At 35.0% G+C, this 19,191-nt stretch overlaps 1 protein-coding gene across 1 annotated transcript in view; it reads right to left on the reverse strand.

The window, feature by feature from the left end:
* The window catches only part of LOC108046888 (polyamine-transporting ATPase 13A3), a 36,712-nt gene extending 20,453 nt beyond the window's left edge, over positions 1–16,259 (reverse strand). The window contains exons 1-2 of the mRNA XM_044460679.1: positions 16,026–16,259; positions 4,568–5,998 (exon numbers count right to left, since the gene is read on the reverse strand). Coding sequence (XP_044316614.1) covers positions 4,568–5,012 — 445 coding nt within the window. The 5' untranslated portion in view covers positions 5,013–5,998; positions 16,026–16,259. The remainder of the gene's footprint in view (positions 1–4,567; positions 5,999–16,025) is intronic.
* Positions 16,260–19,191: the final 2,932 nt, after the last annotated feature.

The following is a 19,191-nucleotide window of genomic DNA, read 5'->3' on the forward strand; positions in this document are numbered from 1 at the left end:
GACAAAAATAAACGCGTAATTCTGATATAGTAAATAATTACTATATCTCAAGGGAATATTTTAATAAATAGAACAAGAAAGGAAAGCTAACTTCGGGCGGAGCCGAAGTTGATATACCCTTGCAGAATACTCTGTAAATTATATTCTCCAAAATTATTCATATGATGCATTCTTAATACTCATAAAAAATTCCAACTTCCTAACTTTAAAAACACCAAAGTTATAGCATTTCCAATCGTTCAGTTATATGGCAGCTATAGGATATAGTCGGCCGATCCTTATGAACTTTGGTAGGTCGGATTGATTGGCCAAAAATAAAACCCATAGAAAATCCCAACTTCCTAACTTTACAAACACCAAAGTTATGGCATTTCCGATCAATCAGTTATATGGCAGATATAAGATATAGTCGGCCGATCCCGGCCGTTCCGACATATATACAGCGTGCAAAGAAAAAAGAAGGCTGTGTGCAAAGTTTCACCTCGATAGCTTTAAAACTGAGAGACTAGTTTGCGTAGAAACAGACAGACGGACAGACGGACATGGCTATATCAATTCAGGAGGTGATCCTGATCAAGAATATATATACTTTATAGGGTCGGAGATGTCACCTTCACTGCGTTGCACACTTTTGACCAAAATTATAATACCCTCTGCAAGGGTATAAAAACAGCAAAAAAATTTTTTTTTTTTCCCTTTTGTTTTGATTTTCCTATATGATATAGATGTTCGATTTTAATTTAATTCAAACCGTAATTCCATAATATTTAAATATTACCAAATCCCAAAGAAGAAAAAAAAATACACAAGAAAAGAAAGCTAACTTCGGGCGGAGCCGAAGTTGATATACACCTTTCAGCATATTCTGTAAATTATATTCTCAAAAATTATTCATATGATGCATTCTTAATACTCATAAAAAATCCCAACTTCCTAATTGATTGAATAAATGCTATAGAAAATCCCAACTTCCTAACTTTAAAAACACCAAAGTTATGACAATTTCGATCCAGTTATATGGCTTATATCAACTGAGGACGCGACCCTGATCAAGAATATATATGCTTTATAGGGTCGGAGATGTCTCCTTCCCTCTGCAAAATTAACGAGAAGGAGACGCTTCCTCTTCTCATCCTCGAACCCCTTTCTTTAACAATATCTCTGTCTTGGCAATCATATCCTCACGTCAAATTCTGCAACGTGATTAGAAAACAAGAAAGGAAAGCTAACTTCGGGCGGAGCCGAAGTTGATATACCCTTGCAGAATACTCTGTAAATTATATTCTCCAAAATTATTCATATGATGCATTCTTAATACTCATAAAAAATCCAAACTTCCTAACTTTAAAAACACCAAAGTTATGGCATTTCCAATCGTTCAGTTATATGGCAGCTATAGCATATAATCTAAATTCCTCAGGTAGCGCTGTCTATTTTTTTGGTTTTTGGGAAAATTGATTATTTTTACTACAACAAATAACTACATTTTTAGGAAAAAATCGAGGTTTTACACTTTCTAGTGCCTTTAAAAATTTTAAATAAAAACAAGAGAGAACGCTATAGTCGGGTGCCCCGACTATCAGATACCCGTTACTCAGGTAAAGGGAGTGCGAGGGAGATGGAGATAGAAACTTTGATCACGCATAACTTTCTACATTTCGATAGGTATTGATAAACACAATAAAACTGCATTTTTACTTTTCCGAAATATTTAAATTTTTAAAATCGTATATAAGCGATTGTGGGCGTTAAAGGGGGCGTGGCACCTTTTTGAAACAAACTTGCGCTGTGTAGGAACTCCTAGAATCTGCATGCAAAATGCCAATCTTCTAGCTTTTATAGTTTCCGAGATCTCAGCGTTCATACGGACAGACAGACGGACATGGCTAGATCGACTCGGCTAGTGATCCTGAACAAGAATATATATACTTTATAGGGTCGGAAACGTTACAGCGTTACTTCGGTGAATTTGTCTTTGATTTCAGATGATTCTGTGACCAGTTAAGATGTACACCGCAAACCACCTTTTTTCGAGGGTATATCTCACTGAATTTTCAACATTTTATAGTATTGTTTAAATGTTGTATTATGAGGCCTGCCGCTAAGAAATTTTTTTTTTTTTTTTTTTGTCCATTTTCGTTATATGAAATGACCAGTCTATATCAGGTCGTCAAATATCTCCCCCTTCCGCTTTTTTTGGTTTTTGAATTTGGCGGCTTAGGGGTTAGTCACCAAACCATCTGCAGAAGGCTGGATACAAAAAAAAGCTGGATGTTTGGGTGCCGCATGATTTGACGCAAAAAAACCTGTTGGACAGAATCAACGCCGATATGCTGCTGAAACGGAATGAACTCGATTTTTGAAGCGGATGGTGACTGGAAAGTTTTGCTCTGTGTTTGGTGGGATTGGAAGGGAATCATACACTATGAGCTGCTCCCTTATGGCCAGATTAATTCTACCATCTACTGCGAACAACTGGACCGCTTGAAGCTGGCGATCGACCAGAAGCGACCAGAATTGGCCAACAGGAAGGGTGTAGTGTTTTACCAGGATAACGGTAGACCACACACTTCTTTGATGACTCGTCAGAAGCTACGGGAGCTCGGATGGGAAATTTTATCGCATCCACCATATAGCCCGGACATAGCGCCAAGTGACTACCACCTGTTCCTGTCCATGGCGAATGCCCTTACTGGTTTAAAGTTGGGCTCAAAAGAGGGTTGTGAAAAGTGGCTGTCACAGTTTTTCGCAAATAAGGAGGGAAGTTTCTACGAAGGAGGTATTATTAAGTTGCCGTCTAAATGGGAACACATTGTCGAACAAAACGGAGCATATTTTACCTAAATCCGTTCACTGTATCAATTTTTATAAAGCATTGAATAAAGAGCAAAAAAGCGGAAGGGAGTTAATTGGCAACCTAATATGTTGTATGATTAGTGATACAAGGTACTTCAGGTTCAATCGGGTCTTTAGGTTTACACAAAGTATATTGTATTGGTGATTCCCCACATTGAAGGATACCATAATGATATTGATTTTTAACAATATTTAAAAACATAATAAATGTGTATAAGAGTGATTCGAGCTCTTTATTAGTTTTGGAGCACTTTTTAAAAATAATAACTATTTTGTTCTTAGACGAATAGGATAGAGTTGATTTTTTTTTAATTTATAAGTACAGTAGCAACAGCAATTGACTTTGCGACTAAACTGCATGATGCAAATTGCTACAAATTAGTTCAACATTTAAATTCAAAGCAATCGCCAAGAGTATTACCACTTACATGTAAATCTAAAATATGTTCCAATAAAACCAGGCACATTTAAAATGTGTCAGAATGTGATTGGTTTTTTTAACCAAAAGACTTGTCTGATATATTAAAAAATATATATTTTATCTGATATATTTAAATCAAGAAAGGAAGCAAACTACGGCAAGCCGAAGTTCATATACCCTTGCAGTTATTACAAAGCGACTACATTTCGACTTACATGCCTATATTACTTAAAACAAAGAAGCTATGTCGATTTTGCGCTGCATTTTGTCATCGTTTCTATGGCAACTATATGATATTGTTGTCCTATTTTGACAAAACTAAAAGCGTAATTCTGATACAGTAAATAATTACTATATCTCAAAGGAATATTTTGATAAATAGAAAAAACAGCAAAATACAACTTTTTTTATTTATGTATTTTTTAATTTTTTGATTCTTTTATGGGAGCTATATAATATAGATGTTAGCTATATAATGTCAGATGTTAATTTAATTAAAACCGTAATTCAACTGTACAAAAAAAACAACGAAGTTATATATTTAAAATTTTTTTCCCGATTGTTTCTATGTGAGCTATATGATGTAGTCGCCCGATCCGGCTCGTTCAGACGCATATACTACCTGCAGTAGAACGACTACTTTGAGAAAGTTTCAAGCAGACAGCTTTAAAACTGAGGGACTAGTTTGCGTACAAACGGACGGGCGGACTGACGGACATCGCTAGATCGACTGTCCTGGTGATGCTGATCTAGAATATATAATATATACTTTATAGGGTCTCCTTCAAACTTTCGTTGCAAACTTTTGATTGAAATTAAAATATCTCTGCAAGGGTATAAAAATATAATTTAGACCGACCACCCTAAAATATATTTTTAGACCAATCATCCTAACATATATTTTTCAAATATGTCGGACATCTCTTTTGGTTAAGAAAACTCAACTTTGTTAGGTACCGTGATCGCAGTTTTAAAAGACTAGAGGCTGCTTTTCCTTCGGTAAAGGTAGCTTAATCCATGATGTATTTGTAGTTCTTCCGTAAAAATTTGACTTAGGTGGAGGTTGATGGACGACTTAAAGCTAGAGTCAATCCATGACAAGTGTTGTGCCAACACACACAATTAGAAATAGCAAAAAAATATATTTTTAAATAAATAAAATATATAATTAAATAAATACTGATTCTTGACTTCAAGTTGATTGGTATTATGAACAAATTCCGTGTAAACTAATTAATTAAAATTGTCTAAAACGAAAATCCGGTTTTTTGTGATTTGACCTATACATACCATCAACGAGTCGGTGTGAATCTTTCGGAAAAAATTCATCGACGTTTGGCTCGTGAATGCTTGCTTCTTTTTCATCATTGATGCGTTCCTGGACAGGACGATTATACTGGAGTAACGGGACAGATCTTACTGGCGTGTTTGTACACCCGTTAGCTAAAGTATTATTGTTCTCAACCTTATTGGTTTTATTGCTGGGTTCTTTATCATTTTTTCTATGCTGTACTAATGTCTCCTCTACATCGTGTATTTGAGTGGGTGAATGCCACCAGCTAAGCTTCAAAAGTTTATTTTTAGAAGCAATTCGAGAGAACGTAAGATCATCCTCCGATTCAACATCCAAATCTCCACTTTTTTGGTTTTTAGTCAGTTCTGATAATGATTTTAGCTTCAACGTCTCACTTCGAGAAATAGCAATTTCATTAGCGTTTCCCTGACTTGTAAACATCTTTAAAGCAATTAGAAATGAGGAAGCAGGTAATTTCACTATTTTGTTTAGAGACTTCAAAAGTTAGAGCGACGATAATGTCAGCTGCACACCAGTACTTTACAAAATATCACTCTGAAGCAGTATAGAAAACTAGCAATAGATTTCACATATATCATTTTAATTCGGTTTGGCCTACTCAACTTGCATAAAAACAAAGGACGGTGTTTAATTTTAATAATTAATGTCACATGTTTCACCGTTAACAGTTTAAAACGCGTTTTCTTGCGCTGCCGTCCTCTGAATAAAAATTGCACACGGTGACCTGAGAGACGTAGAGCCTGCTTTTCTTTTGCAGGGCTTCTACCCCAGTTTTTCTTTAATCATCCAAAACATGAGATAGGTTTAAAGCAAGTTCCTCCGCTTCCCACGCTCTTTTCAAAAAAGAACTGTTTGATGTACTCCTTCTGCAAAATATCCAAGCTTAATCTTGCCCCGCTGAGCAGGACGCCAATCAACCTGTTAAATCTTAATGTGAATACACCGTAGTACTGATTGAGCCAATTTTTTTTTAATTGCCCACTTTTTTCCAGTTTCTTTTTTATAGCACCTTGAACTGAATTCATTACGATACGATCCCTCGGATAAACTTCTTAGTTTGACTGGTGCAAATTACTTGACAATTATACCTTTATAATGGATCCTAGTTTGTGATAATATAATTTGCTATTTTTATTCCATTTAGGACAGTGAATTTTACTGTTTAGTAATAAAAAGATTCGACACCGAATTGAAAATGGAATGCCACTTAGTGAACATCAATCTATTTTTGGTGTATGTTTTTTTATATTGAAAACCAATCTTTATCAAATAATTGATTTTTGTGGCATTTTTCATTTCATTAGGAACAGCGATCAATTGCATATTAATAAGTATCCATGCAAAAGCATGCGTATGATTTATAATTGGTATCCTCTTTTTGTTTGTCTTAATAATAGTACATTTATCTGAAACGAAGATAAGTATTTAAATAATTAATAGTAATTGTATAATTGCATATGTATTATAATTTTGTCAGTAGTTTCTAAAGATGCGGTTGAATTTGTTTATAAATAGTTTCAAATAGAAATAGTGCCGCTGGCGACATCTAGTATAAAATATATTTAAAACAATAAGAAAGGAAGCTTCACCAGGACAAAGTTTATATACCTCTGCAGCTTTAACAAAAATTAAATATTCTATATTTGGTTGCGTAAAAATAATAAACCTGGTCGATTTTTCGATCAATTTATTGAACGATTTTTATTAAAGTAAAAAAAAAAAGGTTTATATTACAGAACAACGATGTTAATATTTTATTTCCTTTTTTCTAGATTGTTTATATTGTAGCTACAGCCTTCATTTATAAATAACGACAGAACTCCACCTATGTTAAAACTAATGAAGTTCGGCAACTCATCGTAACATTGGGGAGTTTCTGACGCGTTGTATTATTTTTCAAAAATTCAATTTTAACTTTATTAAAATTCAGACATCTATATAATACTAGCAAGATGCCCGCAGCTTCGCTTGCGATGGATAACCCCAATATCCTACTTTTCTTATGTAATAAGTATGTGGACATGGGGCAGACCACGTTTTTGCCATTCAATAGAATACATAAAACACTGTACTTCACCAAACAATTGGCCTTTAACCAACAGCGCCATTAATGTTTTAACTTTTAAATGAAAGACTCGAGATATCAGGTCATGACGATTCTGAGGTTTTTGGCCTGGAAACAACTCATTCGTTATTTCCTCCCATTTAGGGTTACAGGTAAATGTTATAAAAATATCAGGTCGGCCATGATGTCGAACATAAGTCATAGCATCCTGGGTCTTTTCATGCATATATCGAGGAGAGCCTGTAAAAGTGGAAGGTAAAATCACCATCTGACCAAGTTGAGTCATATCTGCATCTCCCCTACCTATAGCGTCTTGAAGATGTACATATGTAACTTTCTGCTCCCAATTTTTTTTGATTTGCTCGAATATAATTAAACCGTTCGGTTTCCATTTTTGCACTCATATCAACCAAAAATTGATTAAACAGAGCTCTATAATAATGCAAGTGATTGACTTCAGTCTCCCTAAGAATTATTCGATAACTGTAAAAGCTTAATGCAAATACAGTCTTCTTTAGATCATTTTTTGTTAACGGATCCCGTTGGGGAATATTTATGGAATATCCATCATATCCGTGGCAAAAAATTAATGGATATTGTAGACAGTCATAAGATCGGTAAAGTTCACTTTGCTATTATGACTCTCAATAAAAATGTCCCGACTTGGAAATTGTTGATCAACTAATACCAAACCCACTTCATTTGTTTGAGATGCATTATAACGACCTCTATGAGCATTTGCTGGCTTTTTATCAGCGTTAATGACCATTTTGAAGTCTTTGCAATCTTTTGGGTCACCAATAACTATAAACTAATGTCTACAGATATTAAAACCGTATTAAAGCTCATTTTATATTTTTAAGGAAGCGTATGGAAATGCAAGGCAGAGAGAGAGGGAGGGAGATGGAATCATTTGTTGACAATTTGTATGAAAATGCAGAGAGAGATAGCAATATGCACGCAGAAAACGTATGATGCTTATGGAGACACTTAAATTCCATAAAAGATCGACTTTTTGCTTAGTTTCTTTGTTTAGAAGATAGCTAGAGCTTTGGTGAAACCATCAAATGAATCGTTAAAGCTTAAGGAAAAACTTTACCGAAGGAATTTTTGATACTCAGTTTAGAAGTGTCATTTTTCGACGTTTTAAGAAGTTTTTGGCTAAATTGTAATTTTAGAACGGGTGTTAAAAATAGTAAAAAGCCTTAAGTCTAAGGAGTCAAATTTTTTAAAAATTTATAATGTCTTAAACTATTTTTGGGCGAAAACACGGATTCGATTGCTGAAACGGTTTAGCGTCCAGAATTTTTGAAAGGAAAATTGACCTTTTTTCTAATTGGAATCGATTGGGGCCACTTGGGGAGCCCCAATAAATCCTAGCAAATCAGTTTAAAGTTATTAGAATGTAATAAAAATGCATATTAATATTGTTAACCAGTGGTTTTGGCTGTGCGTTGATTCCCAGTTTTCTTACTGATAGCTTTATATATAGAGATGATGACTGCCCCCCTGCCCTTTTCACAAAGCCCAGCGGCTTGAACGCTTTGACGGGGTTTATTCGTGTGTGTTGCTGGTATAATTTAATTTTAATTTATTGTTAAGTTTAATTTAGTTTTAAGTTTTTAATTTTAAGTTTTAAAAAGAAATCGAAATCAGCCGCCGCACAAATATTGTACTACACAGAGTCAGAGAGAGAGAGAGAGACAGTGCGAGAGAATGCATTCGGTGTTCAATGCTTGTGTATAATTTGTTGGAATTATTATTCCTACTTTAGGCTAATGTAACTTTTTTTTAGAATTGACCTAGAGCTTCAGTAAAACCACCATATGAATCCTTAAAGTATCAGGATTCCCTCGATAAATTTTCATATTGCTAATTGACTTAGATCAGTGTTTTTTTGCCGTTAGGAAAAAATGAGGCAGATTCTTAGATTTTCAAAAATCGATAAAAAATAGTAAACATTAAAATATCCAATATTAAATTAAATAGAATCTTCATTATGTAGAGGACTAAATTTTGGCCAAATTTTAAATTTTAGCGTCTAGAACTTTTTATAGAAATTTGGGGTTTTTTGCCACTGAAAGAAAATGGGGGCATGTTTGTGGCCAAAATAAATCTTAGCAAATCAGTTTAGTGTTATAAGAATTGAATGGTAAAAAATTTTAATAGGGTCATTTAATTAGTTTAGGCTGTGCGTTGATTCTTAGTTTTCAATGAACAGTTTTATATATATAGAAGATGACTGCCCCCCTGCCCTTTTCCCAAAGCCCAACGGCTTGAACGCTTTGACGGGGTTTATTCGTGTGTGTTGCTGGTATAATTTAATTTTAATTTATTGTTAAGTTTAATTTAGTTTTAAGTTTTTAATTTTAAGTTTTAAAAAGAAATCAAGATCAGCCGCCGCACAATTATTATACTACACAGAGTCAGAGAGAGAGAGAGAGAGAGACAGAATATTTAACTTGGAAACATTTTGGCTTTGCTTACAGAATTTGTAGTAATTTTCTATTTTCTTCCATGGTGGAAATTAAATAAGGCTCTTACTTCTGCTACAAAATGAAAAATAAAACCTAAGCATTTGATCCACAGGACTGACTATTGATCGAAAATCATATTGATCGGAGCAGCAGTTTAAGTTTTTAAAATCCAAAACAAATTTAACTTTAATTGCCTCTTTCCCCTCCCCATTCCCTGCAGCACAACCCCTCCCCCTCGTCAGTTTTTTTGGCTGTTGCTCTCTCGTCCGTCGCTCTCTTGGCATCCGCTCTCTGGGATTCGCTCTTTCGGCAGGCTCCCGCAAAATGCAACGCAATAACTTAGAAAATCTAAATAAATTCGTTAAAAATACTTTAAAAAATGTTAAAAACTTGAAAAATTAAACTTAAGCAATTGGGCCATAGAATAACTATTGAGCGAAAAATCATCTTGATCGGAGCAGCGGTTTAGATTTTTTAAATCGAAAAGTTAATATTAAATGTAGCCCCCAAATTATGGGGGATATCGAAATTTCTTCTAGATTTCTAATTAGGCCTTTTCAAAACCTAAAATTCGGAAAAAACCAAATATCGAAATTCCAACCACTTTAGAAGTTAAGCTTAAATACATCAATTTTTTTTGCTCAGAATAATGGATGTTGGAGCTGTTTGGGCCACTGGGGGGACATATCGGATCTTAGTGGGCGCCCACGCTCCCAATGGAATACTGCTCTTACGGTTTGGGCTGTGGTCGTATCCCCATAAAAATCGGTCTTTCATTTTATAATCTTTAGGGATAACAAGAAAGGAAAGCCGAAGTTGATATACCCTTGCAGAATATTCTGTAAATTATATTCTCCAAAATTATTTATATGATGCATTCATAATACTGATAAAAAATCCCAACTTCCTAACTTTAAAAACACCAAAGTTATGGTATTTCCAATCGTTCAGCTATATGGCAGCTATAAGATATAGTTGGCCGATCCTTATGAAATTTTTTTTGGTAGGTCAGACTGATTGGCCAAAAATAAAACCCATAGAAAATCCCAACTTCCTAACTTTAAAAACACCAAAGTTGTGGCATTTCCGATCGTTCAGTTATATGGCAGCTATATGATATCCGATCCGGCTCGTTCCGACTTATATACTACCTGCAATAGAAAGACAACTTTTGGGAAAGTTTCAAGCAGATAGCTTTAAAACTGAGGGACTAGTTTGCGTAGAAACGGACGGACGGACAGACGGACATGGCTAGATCGACTCTCCTGGTGATGCTGATCAAAAATATATATACTTTATAGGGTCGGAAATGTCTCCTTCACTGCGTTGCAAACTTTTGACTGAAATTATAATACCCTCTGCAAGGGTATAAAAACTATATTAAACTTATTCGTCAGAAATTCGTTGTTTTTCAACGTATGCGCATACAACTCAAACTTTTTTATTTAGAACCCCAGCTATCCCTAAGTAGTTTTAAGATTGAGATTAATAAATAATATGACAAACTAAAATTACTTTAATGAGGATATCTACCACAGCTCCACTCCAACTGTACAAAAGAAACATTGATTCTGTATCTAAATCCGTTTTCCTTTATAGAGTGTACCATGTATTGAATCGAACGAAAATTGTTTAAGAAAGTTAAGGATGAAGACTTATTATAGCTCTTTAATTATAACTCGAATACTCAACCATAAAACAGGCACTGATTCATCATAGCAGAATCTATCAAGGCTGAAAATGCGAAAATTCGGATTCAAAATTGGACAAACAAACCTTAAATTTAAAATAACAACTTATATTTTTTAAATTGGAAAATGGAAAAGTTTCAAGCAGATAGCTTTAAATCTGAGGGACTAGTTTGGGTAGAAAAGGACGGACGGACAGACGGACATGGCTAGACCGACTTTCCTGGTGATACTGATCAAGAATATATATACTTTATAGGGTCGGAAATGTCTCCTTTACTGCGTTGCAAACTTTTGACCGAAATTATAATACTTTCTGCAAGGGTATAAACAGAGAATTTATATCCCTAATTTCGGTGCTGCCCTCGGTAAAAGATTAACGAACTTATTGGATGAATTTAATTTCGCTCAATTTTACACCTTTCAAAGTTTTAATTATTAAAATAATTATCCAATAATGTCTTTAGGAATACGACTCCATTCTGCTTCAACACTCTCGCAAAGGTTGCCCATGTTTTGTGGAGCTGCTTCGTACATCCCGTGCCGTCTTTTCACGATTGTTCAACGATTTTCAATCGCATTGAGATCGAGACTTTGTGCTGGCCACTCCATCAATTTAAAATGTTGCTTTCCAATTCATTCCTTAACAATTTTCGGTATGCTTCGGATCCCCATCTTGTAGAAAAACAATTTCTGTTTCGGGATAAGCACATTTTTCAATAAAATTGTGAAGATTTGTTTGAAAAATTTGGACATTTCACATATTTCACATTCTATTAAGTGCAGAGGGCCAACATGCCACCATGTGAATCATCCCTGAACCATAATATTTCCACAACCATGTTTTAGAGTTTGTTTTACATGGAGTCTCTGGATTCGTTATCCGGTTCTACGCCAGCAGTATTACTTTCCGTCAGACTGAAATCGGTTAAATTTTGACTCGTCAGACCAGTCGTCTTCAACGGTCCAATTTTTTTATCGGATAATGCAGGTTAGTTTTTTTAAACTTGAAATATATCCAATGTCCCGCAGCGGTCTTCTAGCAGTCAATTGCTAACATTATTGTTAATGGCCAAAGAAGCACCCTTTGGTGTTAGAAGCTTGCTCCTTTTCATCTCAGACATGATTAGTTGAGCATCTAACTCCTTCAATAAATTTTTACGACCCGCGACTAGCAATTTGGGAGTCACATTCCTTCTCTTTTCAACTGCAATTACCGCCGATTGGCTTCTACCAAGCCCTTTGCAAATTGTACGTGAAGTACAACCATTCTCGGTCAGGCTTACAACATTATTTTCAATTGCTTCAGATAGTTTTCTCTTTTTTTTGGTTCGCAAATTTATAACAAATTATTTACAATTACAAGATTATTTAGAAACACTTTGCTTAACCCGAAACACGTTTTAGTCTGCGCTACAGCATCAAAAATAATACAAATACAAACAAACATACAAACGGTTAATCTTGCCGATTTATGCTGCTAAGAGGAGTGAAAAAGCAAAAATAGGCGAGAAAGTGCCAACGTCCAAAATTGAGTTTATGCGGTTATCTTTCGTTTTTTACTTTAAGTCTCTTCGAATTCATCTTCATCATTGTTTTTGCTTAGAATTTATTAAGAATTAAATAATAAAAATAAAACAAAAATTATGATAATTATGATTATGATTATGCATTCAATTTTGCTCGCCATTGTATGTATGCATATGTAAAGTTTGCATTATAAACGGTTTATGTATTTGAAAAGTACGATGAGATATTAAATAAATGAGATAGTAAGAAATGAAATAGTAAACTTTTTATGCCACCGCTTCAGACGACTTTCGTTTGAGAATATATCTGTCTTAATTTTTTTTGTAGATTTCTGGTTCAGCTTTTGCCACCCACAAGGAGAGAAATATGTATACTCCCTACCTGGATCTGCCTTAACCCTCGGCCTCCTGTTCATCTTTATCTGACCCAGATGAAACAAATTCATCTTCGTTATCGCAGCTGGTGTTTGTGGAATTGGATTCATCTATTCGAGCTGCTTTCCGGACGTTGTACGGCCCTTTTCGCTTAACTCGGACGACTTTGTATGGCCCTAGATATGGACTTGCTAGCTTCCTTCCTGCAACGAATTGAGTCCTTCTGATTGCGACGAGATAACCCAACCTTTGATGTGAGTTCGCTTGCGCGGCCTGTCGTAATTCCGCTTTTATACTTGCTGAGCGGCTTTAATTTTCTTTTTCGCTTCTTTCGTCAATAGATATTGATCAACTATACCGATTTAAATTTTGTCTCTACCATGTCTCTACTGAATTTGGTGTTTTGTGGGCGTTTCAGTTGGCGTGGCAAACTTTTGAAATAAAAGAGCGCAGCGGAAGTATAACTTTAATGAACATGTTCAAATCTCTAGATCTAATAGTTCATACGGACGAACAGTCAGACGACTGACATTGTCCTGACTGACATTTATCCTAAACAAAAATATATAAACATAATACGGCTATTATTAACATTATTCTTTAATAGAAGTTGATATTCGAGCAACCTGACAAATTAACCTTGATCATAACACACACAGCTCTATATGACTATTACACATTTGTTTCTAGGATATCTTTACAAGGCAGTTGTGTAAGCTGACAATTATTAGTGTTGGTTCTTACCGAGATACTTGTTTTGTACAAGTGGTATTGATTTTTAGGAAATATATATCAACGTGTGGTGCAATAATGATCTCTGTGGGCCACTATTTCTAGTGCTAGACCGCCTGCAGGTTTAATACCACAGCGAAACAGGCACTATTGCATTTTCTGGTAATGACAGCGTTGTTGTATATACCCATAAATATCAGCCCTCTTTAAATGATTAAAAAATAAAAAAAATTGAATTACAACATTTTTGTACCTTTTACCTTACTTAGATTCTCTATTGCGCAGCGATCGTATTGTATATTTGACATTTAAGAATTTGGTTATAATTTTATATTGATCGGAGTGAAATTTTCGAAGTTCAACTGCCCATTTGAACGCGGGTAAGTTTAATATTCGACTTTAAAACGCTCTCCTGCAAAATCTACTGGACGAATCGTTTTGAAATTTTGCACAGTACTTCTTTACTAAATTCCTCAGGTAACGCTGTTTCTTTGTTTTTGGGAAAATTTGTTATTTTTACAACGATAAAGCTATGATTTTTGGGCAAAAATCGAGGTTCTTGACTTTTTAGTGACTTTAAAAACCGAAAAAAATGTTTAAGAACAGCAGAAATGCGCCGAAACGTTTGATACCTTTTATTAATGTCGTTTCTCATTTTTTAATTACTTTGAAAATCAATATTATAAAAGAAAAAAAATAGGGTTTTGTGTAATAATTAAATTAAAAACAAGACTTCTCGTAAAAGCTGCAGAGCAGCGCCCGACACGCACAATATCCAGCTCCCTGACCTTATTTATTCCAACAACATTATTACATATTGAAATCCCTGATCTCAGATTTTCAATGGCAAAATGATACAAATTAAGCAACATACACTCACTATCATATCTCTGCGTACACACCAAAAAAATTTCAAAATCTAACTTTAAACCCCAGCTGTTCGGCCATTTATGCATATATTCAACCCATTCTTTTTTTAAACATAATTATAATTTATTGTCTTCATTGACGTATTTTTTTAAAATTATTCAACAGTGTCTTATATTTTATTTTTAATTTTAAACTCAACACTACCAAAAAATGTACCCGCAAAAGTCTGCGTACACCTATTTAAAACACAAATAATATTATTTTTAGTAACTGGTAGGGTATCCTTTTCTCTGCAAAACTTCCGTAAGGCGTCTCGGCATGGAATCCACTTTTTTTTGTCTCATCTGCAGTAATTTTCCCCTACTCCTCGAGAATCACATTCTTGAGCATTTTTCTAGATGTTATCGTGTGTCTTCGGATTTTCCTCGCAAGAAAATCCCACAAATGCTCAATTGGGTTTAGATCAGGACTCTGGGGAGGTGTTCGCAGCTGATTTTTGACGTTATACAGCAGCCAAAGCTTGGTATTCTGTGCCGTGTGCTTCGGGTCGTTGTCTTGTTGGAACCAATATTCACTTTTGAGCCCTAATTTTTCAGCACTTTCTTTTAAATTGCTGTTTAATATGTCAATATAGATTTTTTGATCCATTATTGACTCGATAAATATCCATTTTCCAACGCCACTTGGTGCCATACACCCCCACACCATTATTCCGCTTCCTCCTTGCTTTACTGTGCCTACCAAATTTTCTTTATTAAAGGCTTGGCTTCTCCGCTTTTCCTACATACCAAAACCTTTCCCTCGATTCCAAATATGCAGAATTTACTTTCGTCGGAAAATATAACCTTATTCCAGAAGTCTTGGTGTTTGGAAATATACTCATTAGTAAAGGTTAGGCGCTTTTGTCTATTGACTTGCGATATGAGAGGTTTTTTGCGGGCGACTCTGCTATGGTAGTCGGCCTTTTTTATGGTCCGGCGTACAGTATCCTCGGAAACTGTTTTGGAAAATATATCATCGACCTTCAGCTTTGCCTGATGAGCTGTCGTCCTTGGGTTGAGCTGAATAGATTTGATAATATTCCTCTGCTCGCGGTTTATAAGCAAAGGCGGACGGCCAGAACGAGCCTTTGGCAAGATACTTCCAGCCGAGTTGTAGTTATTTATTACTCTTTGGATGGATGAGTGGGTTCTACCAACTAAAGCACCAATTTCTCTATAAGATTTTATAAGAAAATACATACATAAATGGCCGAACAATTAATGTTCAAAGTTTGATTTTGACATTTTTTGGAGGTGTACGCAGAGATATGCAAGTGAGTGTACTTATGTAGATAAAATGTAATTTTATTTTTAAGGTAACTAGGAATTTCCTCATAAGAGTGTCTGCGGCCCAAAACATTCCATACATATAGCTGACGAACATAAATTAAGATTAAACGATCACCTGTTACTTAGCTGAGATAAAATCCATGTGGATACTTATTTTACAATATAATTCAGTTCTTGATAAAAGTTTTTTATTAATTTAAGATTTCCCAATGTTATCATTATCTTCAAAAATGTATAAACTTTTTGGTTTCTTTACGTAATATGAATGAATGAAACGTATGTATATGTTTAAATAATTATTTACATATATATATACATGTATATTCACACATGTGTAAGCACTTTGTATCTAGAATGCATACATACATTTAAATCAATAGGCATATAAACATTTATATGCGCGGACCTAATATGTTTCAGAATGATAGTTATGCACTTGAATATGATTTAACGCGGATTTAAACCACTTTATTATAAGATTAACATAGACAAACGGCTAAAAACAATTAAAATTCCTAAATAATTTTTTCCAGAACATATTAAAGTATTAACATAAATGTATCGATATTTTTATGGTATTTTTTTACGCCTTACAGCCCGGTTATAAGCCAGGCACACTATAGCCTAGTTACACATACGCTAGATTCCTATCGCTATCGGAGTTAACCCAATCACGCAGAACGGCCGTCGATATTTAGTCAACTCGATTGTTAATTTGATTTCCAAATAAAAAAGATCAATATCTGGTTAAACAACAGTAAAACTATGCAATGGGTACTCAAAAAGGCTGCCTTAAGAGTTGTTAAATTAATGATTTCATCCATAAACAGATTTTAGTTGCCAATAACAAAATAACAATCCATATTCTCCTAAATAATATTAGTAATATTAAAAAATACACCACCAAAAATTTAAGGATGGATAAAGCAGACATTGAACGGTTTGAATTTTAACTTCGTATAAACGTTTATGATTCCGGCGTTGCGGCGGAACCAAAAACAACAGCACTCTAAACCAGAGACCAAAACAAAAGATTATTTTATTTTAATAAAATAATTTTTTAAATAAAAAAAATAGGTCAGATAGTGTACTTTTCCTGTATCAATATAAAAAATTAACTTTATGGTCTCTCCTGGAACAGAAGACGTGGTTCATTTATACACATTTAACCAATTTTGATGAAAATTAGATTCGAACGAAGATCTGGAGAGTCCAAAGACTTAGGTATGCTCCAGAATGGGAATTTATTGTCATTCCATAGATATTATTCCCTTTCAAAAATAGTAAATAGAACTGATTTGTGGAGTGGTTTGAATCTATTATTGCCTGATTCTACGCACGGCACCTCAAACTTACCAGCTCTTTCTCGCCCTAGACCTGTCAGGTCGCAGTTTAAAAGCCTCAGCCTTGTCGACTTGCAGCGTAAAATCTTTTGCAATGAGTGTTGGATCTCCTATTACAGCCCCTGGTAGTCCCGTAATTAGTTCCTTTCTCACACGTAATATGATCCAAATGTCCTCCTTTTACGCTATAAGTCTTGTCAGTACCGCCTGTGGTGGCTGCTGAACAACCTGAATTGAACGACTTTATGCCAGGACTTCTGGTGTTCCGATTTTACCGATTTCATGAAGAGAAGTTGGTTTGACGTCCGAGACTTTGTAACTTGGCACTTTGATCTCCTCTAGCTTTTGTCAAGTCTCAGAGTTTAAGAATTAACTCGATGAGTTTAAGTCTCGGGATCTTTATTTTGCGATCTTGATCTTTCCGGTTAAATCTCCTTGACTTTGATTTAATTCTGGAACTTTTGTTGCTAACATGATCAGGGTTCTCGCGTCTTTTAAAGCCCTTGGTTGGCCCGCCTCTCCTTTCTGCTTTTATTAAGTCACAGACCTTCTCTTTGTTTAACTTAATTGTTGTGACCTTGCCATGTAAGTGTAAAAAGTCCACTGCAGTACTGTTAGTTACCGGTATCTTTGCTTAGCGTTAATCTGGATTCCGACTTTGGTTCCCTGGAATCCCGACCGCAACGACCGCCAAATATGCTTAAATATAGTAGCCGTACACATATTTTGAGTAACCTAGCATAAAGAAGCCATTAAAAAAGTAGGGCATTAGAATTTCAGTCAAAAGATTGCAACGCAGTGAAGAAGACAAACAAGGTACATATGTATGTACATATGTATATTCATGATCGGCATTCGGCCATGTCTGCACGGCCAGGACTGTCCGTTTCTACACAACCTAGGCTCTAAGTTTTTAAGTCTAGCTACTAATCCGTAAATCTACTTTCTATTGCAAGTAGTATATAAGTCGAAACGGGTACGATTGGCCGAATATTTCATATATGTAGCTACCATTAACCAATCGATGAAAAAGGAAACAAAAACATTTACACATGTAGTCCAAGAAGAAGAACATTTTGTATAATTTAAGAAAATTATTTTTTACTTTTTTAAAAATCAGGGGATTGTATAACATTTTTGTCATACGAAAGATCCAAAACTGAAATTATTAGTAAAATTAATTTAGCTTCACCACACATTTGAAATTAAAAAAATTTTAATTTCGTAACTAACTAAGGACTATATAGTAAGACTGCCATAGATAAAATATTTATTAAAAAATCGACATAACTTCATTGTTGTGAAAAAAAGAAGCATACAAATTAATCTGCCTTTAAAGTTGCTTAACAATGTTATGCAAAGTAACATTAATAATAACAATAACCAGCACTATGTGCTCGTTTAAAACGGTGACTTAGACCCTAACAAGTACAAAAAACAGCAACCATAACTGCAGTAACTCGGTGGCCGGTATCGCCAGTTCTTACTGGAATCGAACGCTAATGAAGTTCACCCAATATAAGCTTCAATATACATATACTGCACCAAAGAATTACCGAAGTGGATAAGTCCAATAAACAAAATTACCGACCACGACGCCGAGAGTTTCTTTTACTCAAGCATTAAGTTACAACAAAGGGTCTTAGGCCTAGTAATCAGATCGACGAAAACTGTACGCCAGTCATGAGAGAGAGCGAGAGGCAACGTCATGCTTTTTTTCCACCTCGGTACTCAGATCGACGAAAAATACCAGAAAATTGCATAGCGTTGCCAGTCTGCGGAAATGAACTTTGGGTGAACCCTAGCGAAAAGATTAAAAAATGTTAAGCGCACGCCAGCGCTTCTCACTGAACATTTTAAATAATGGAGGAAAAAAATTTTAAAAAACCTGCAAAAGTCGATTGCATGTTACATGATTACATGTGTCGACAAAATAACATTAATACTAATTGGGGTGCCGCTTGTCAGAGCAAAATGTTTTTTATGCCCTCTTCCCATAGAGTCCATACGTCTGAAACGATTGGGATTTTTGACAAATGTCCGATTCCCACAGAGCACATCCACCATCCGATAGCAGCTGATCTGAACAGCTGTGGCTCATCATTTTAGCACAACATTTAAAATGAGCACAACAGCGTTATAACAGACTGCAAGTGATCTACGCAAACAACCAATTCGAACTAATATGT

Source organism: Drosophila rhopaloa, unplaced genomic scaffold (genome assembly GCF_018152115.1).
Source record: "Drosophila rhopaloa isolate 14029-0021.01 unplaced genomic scaffold, ASM1815211v1 contig_203, whole genome shotgun sequence".
Lineage (NCBI taxonomy): Eukaryota > Metazoa > Arthropoda > Insecta > Diptera > Drosophilidae > Drosophila > Drosophila rhopaloa.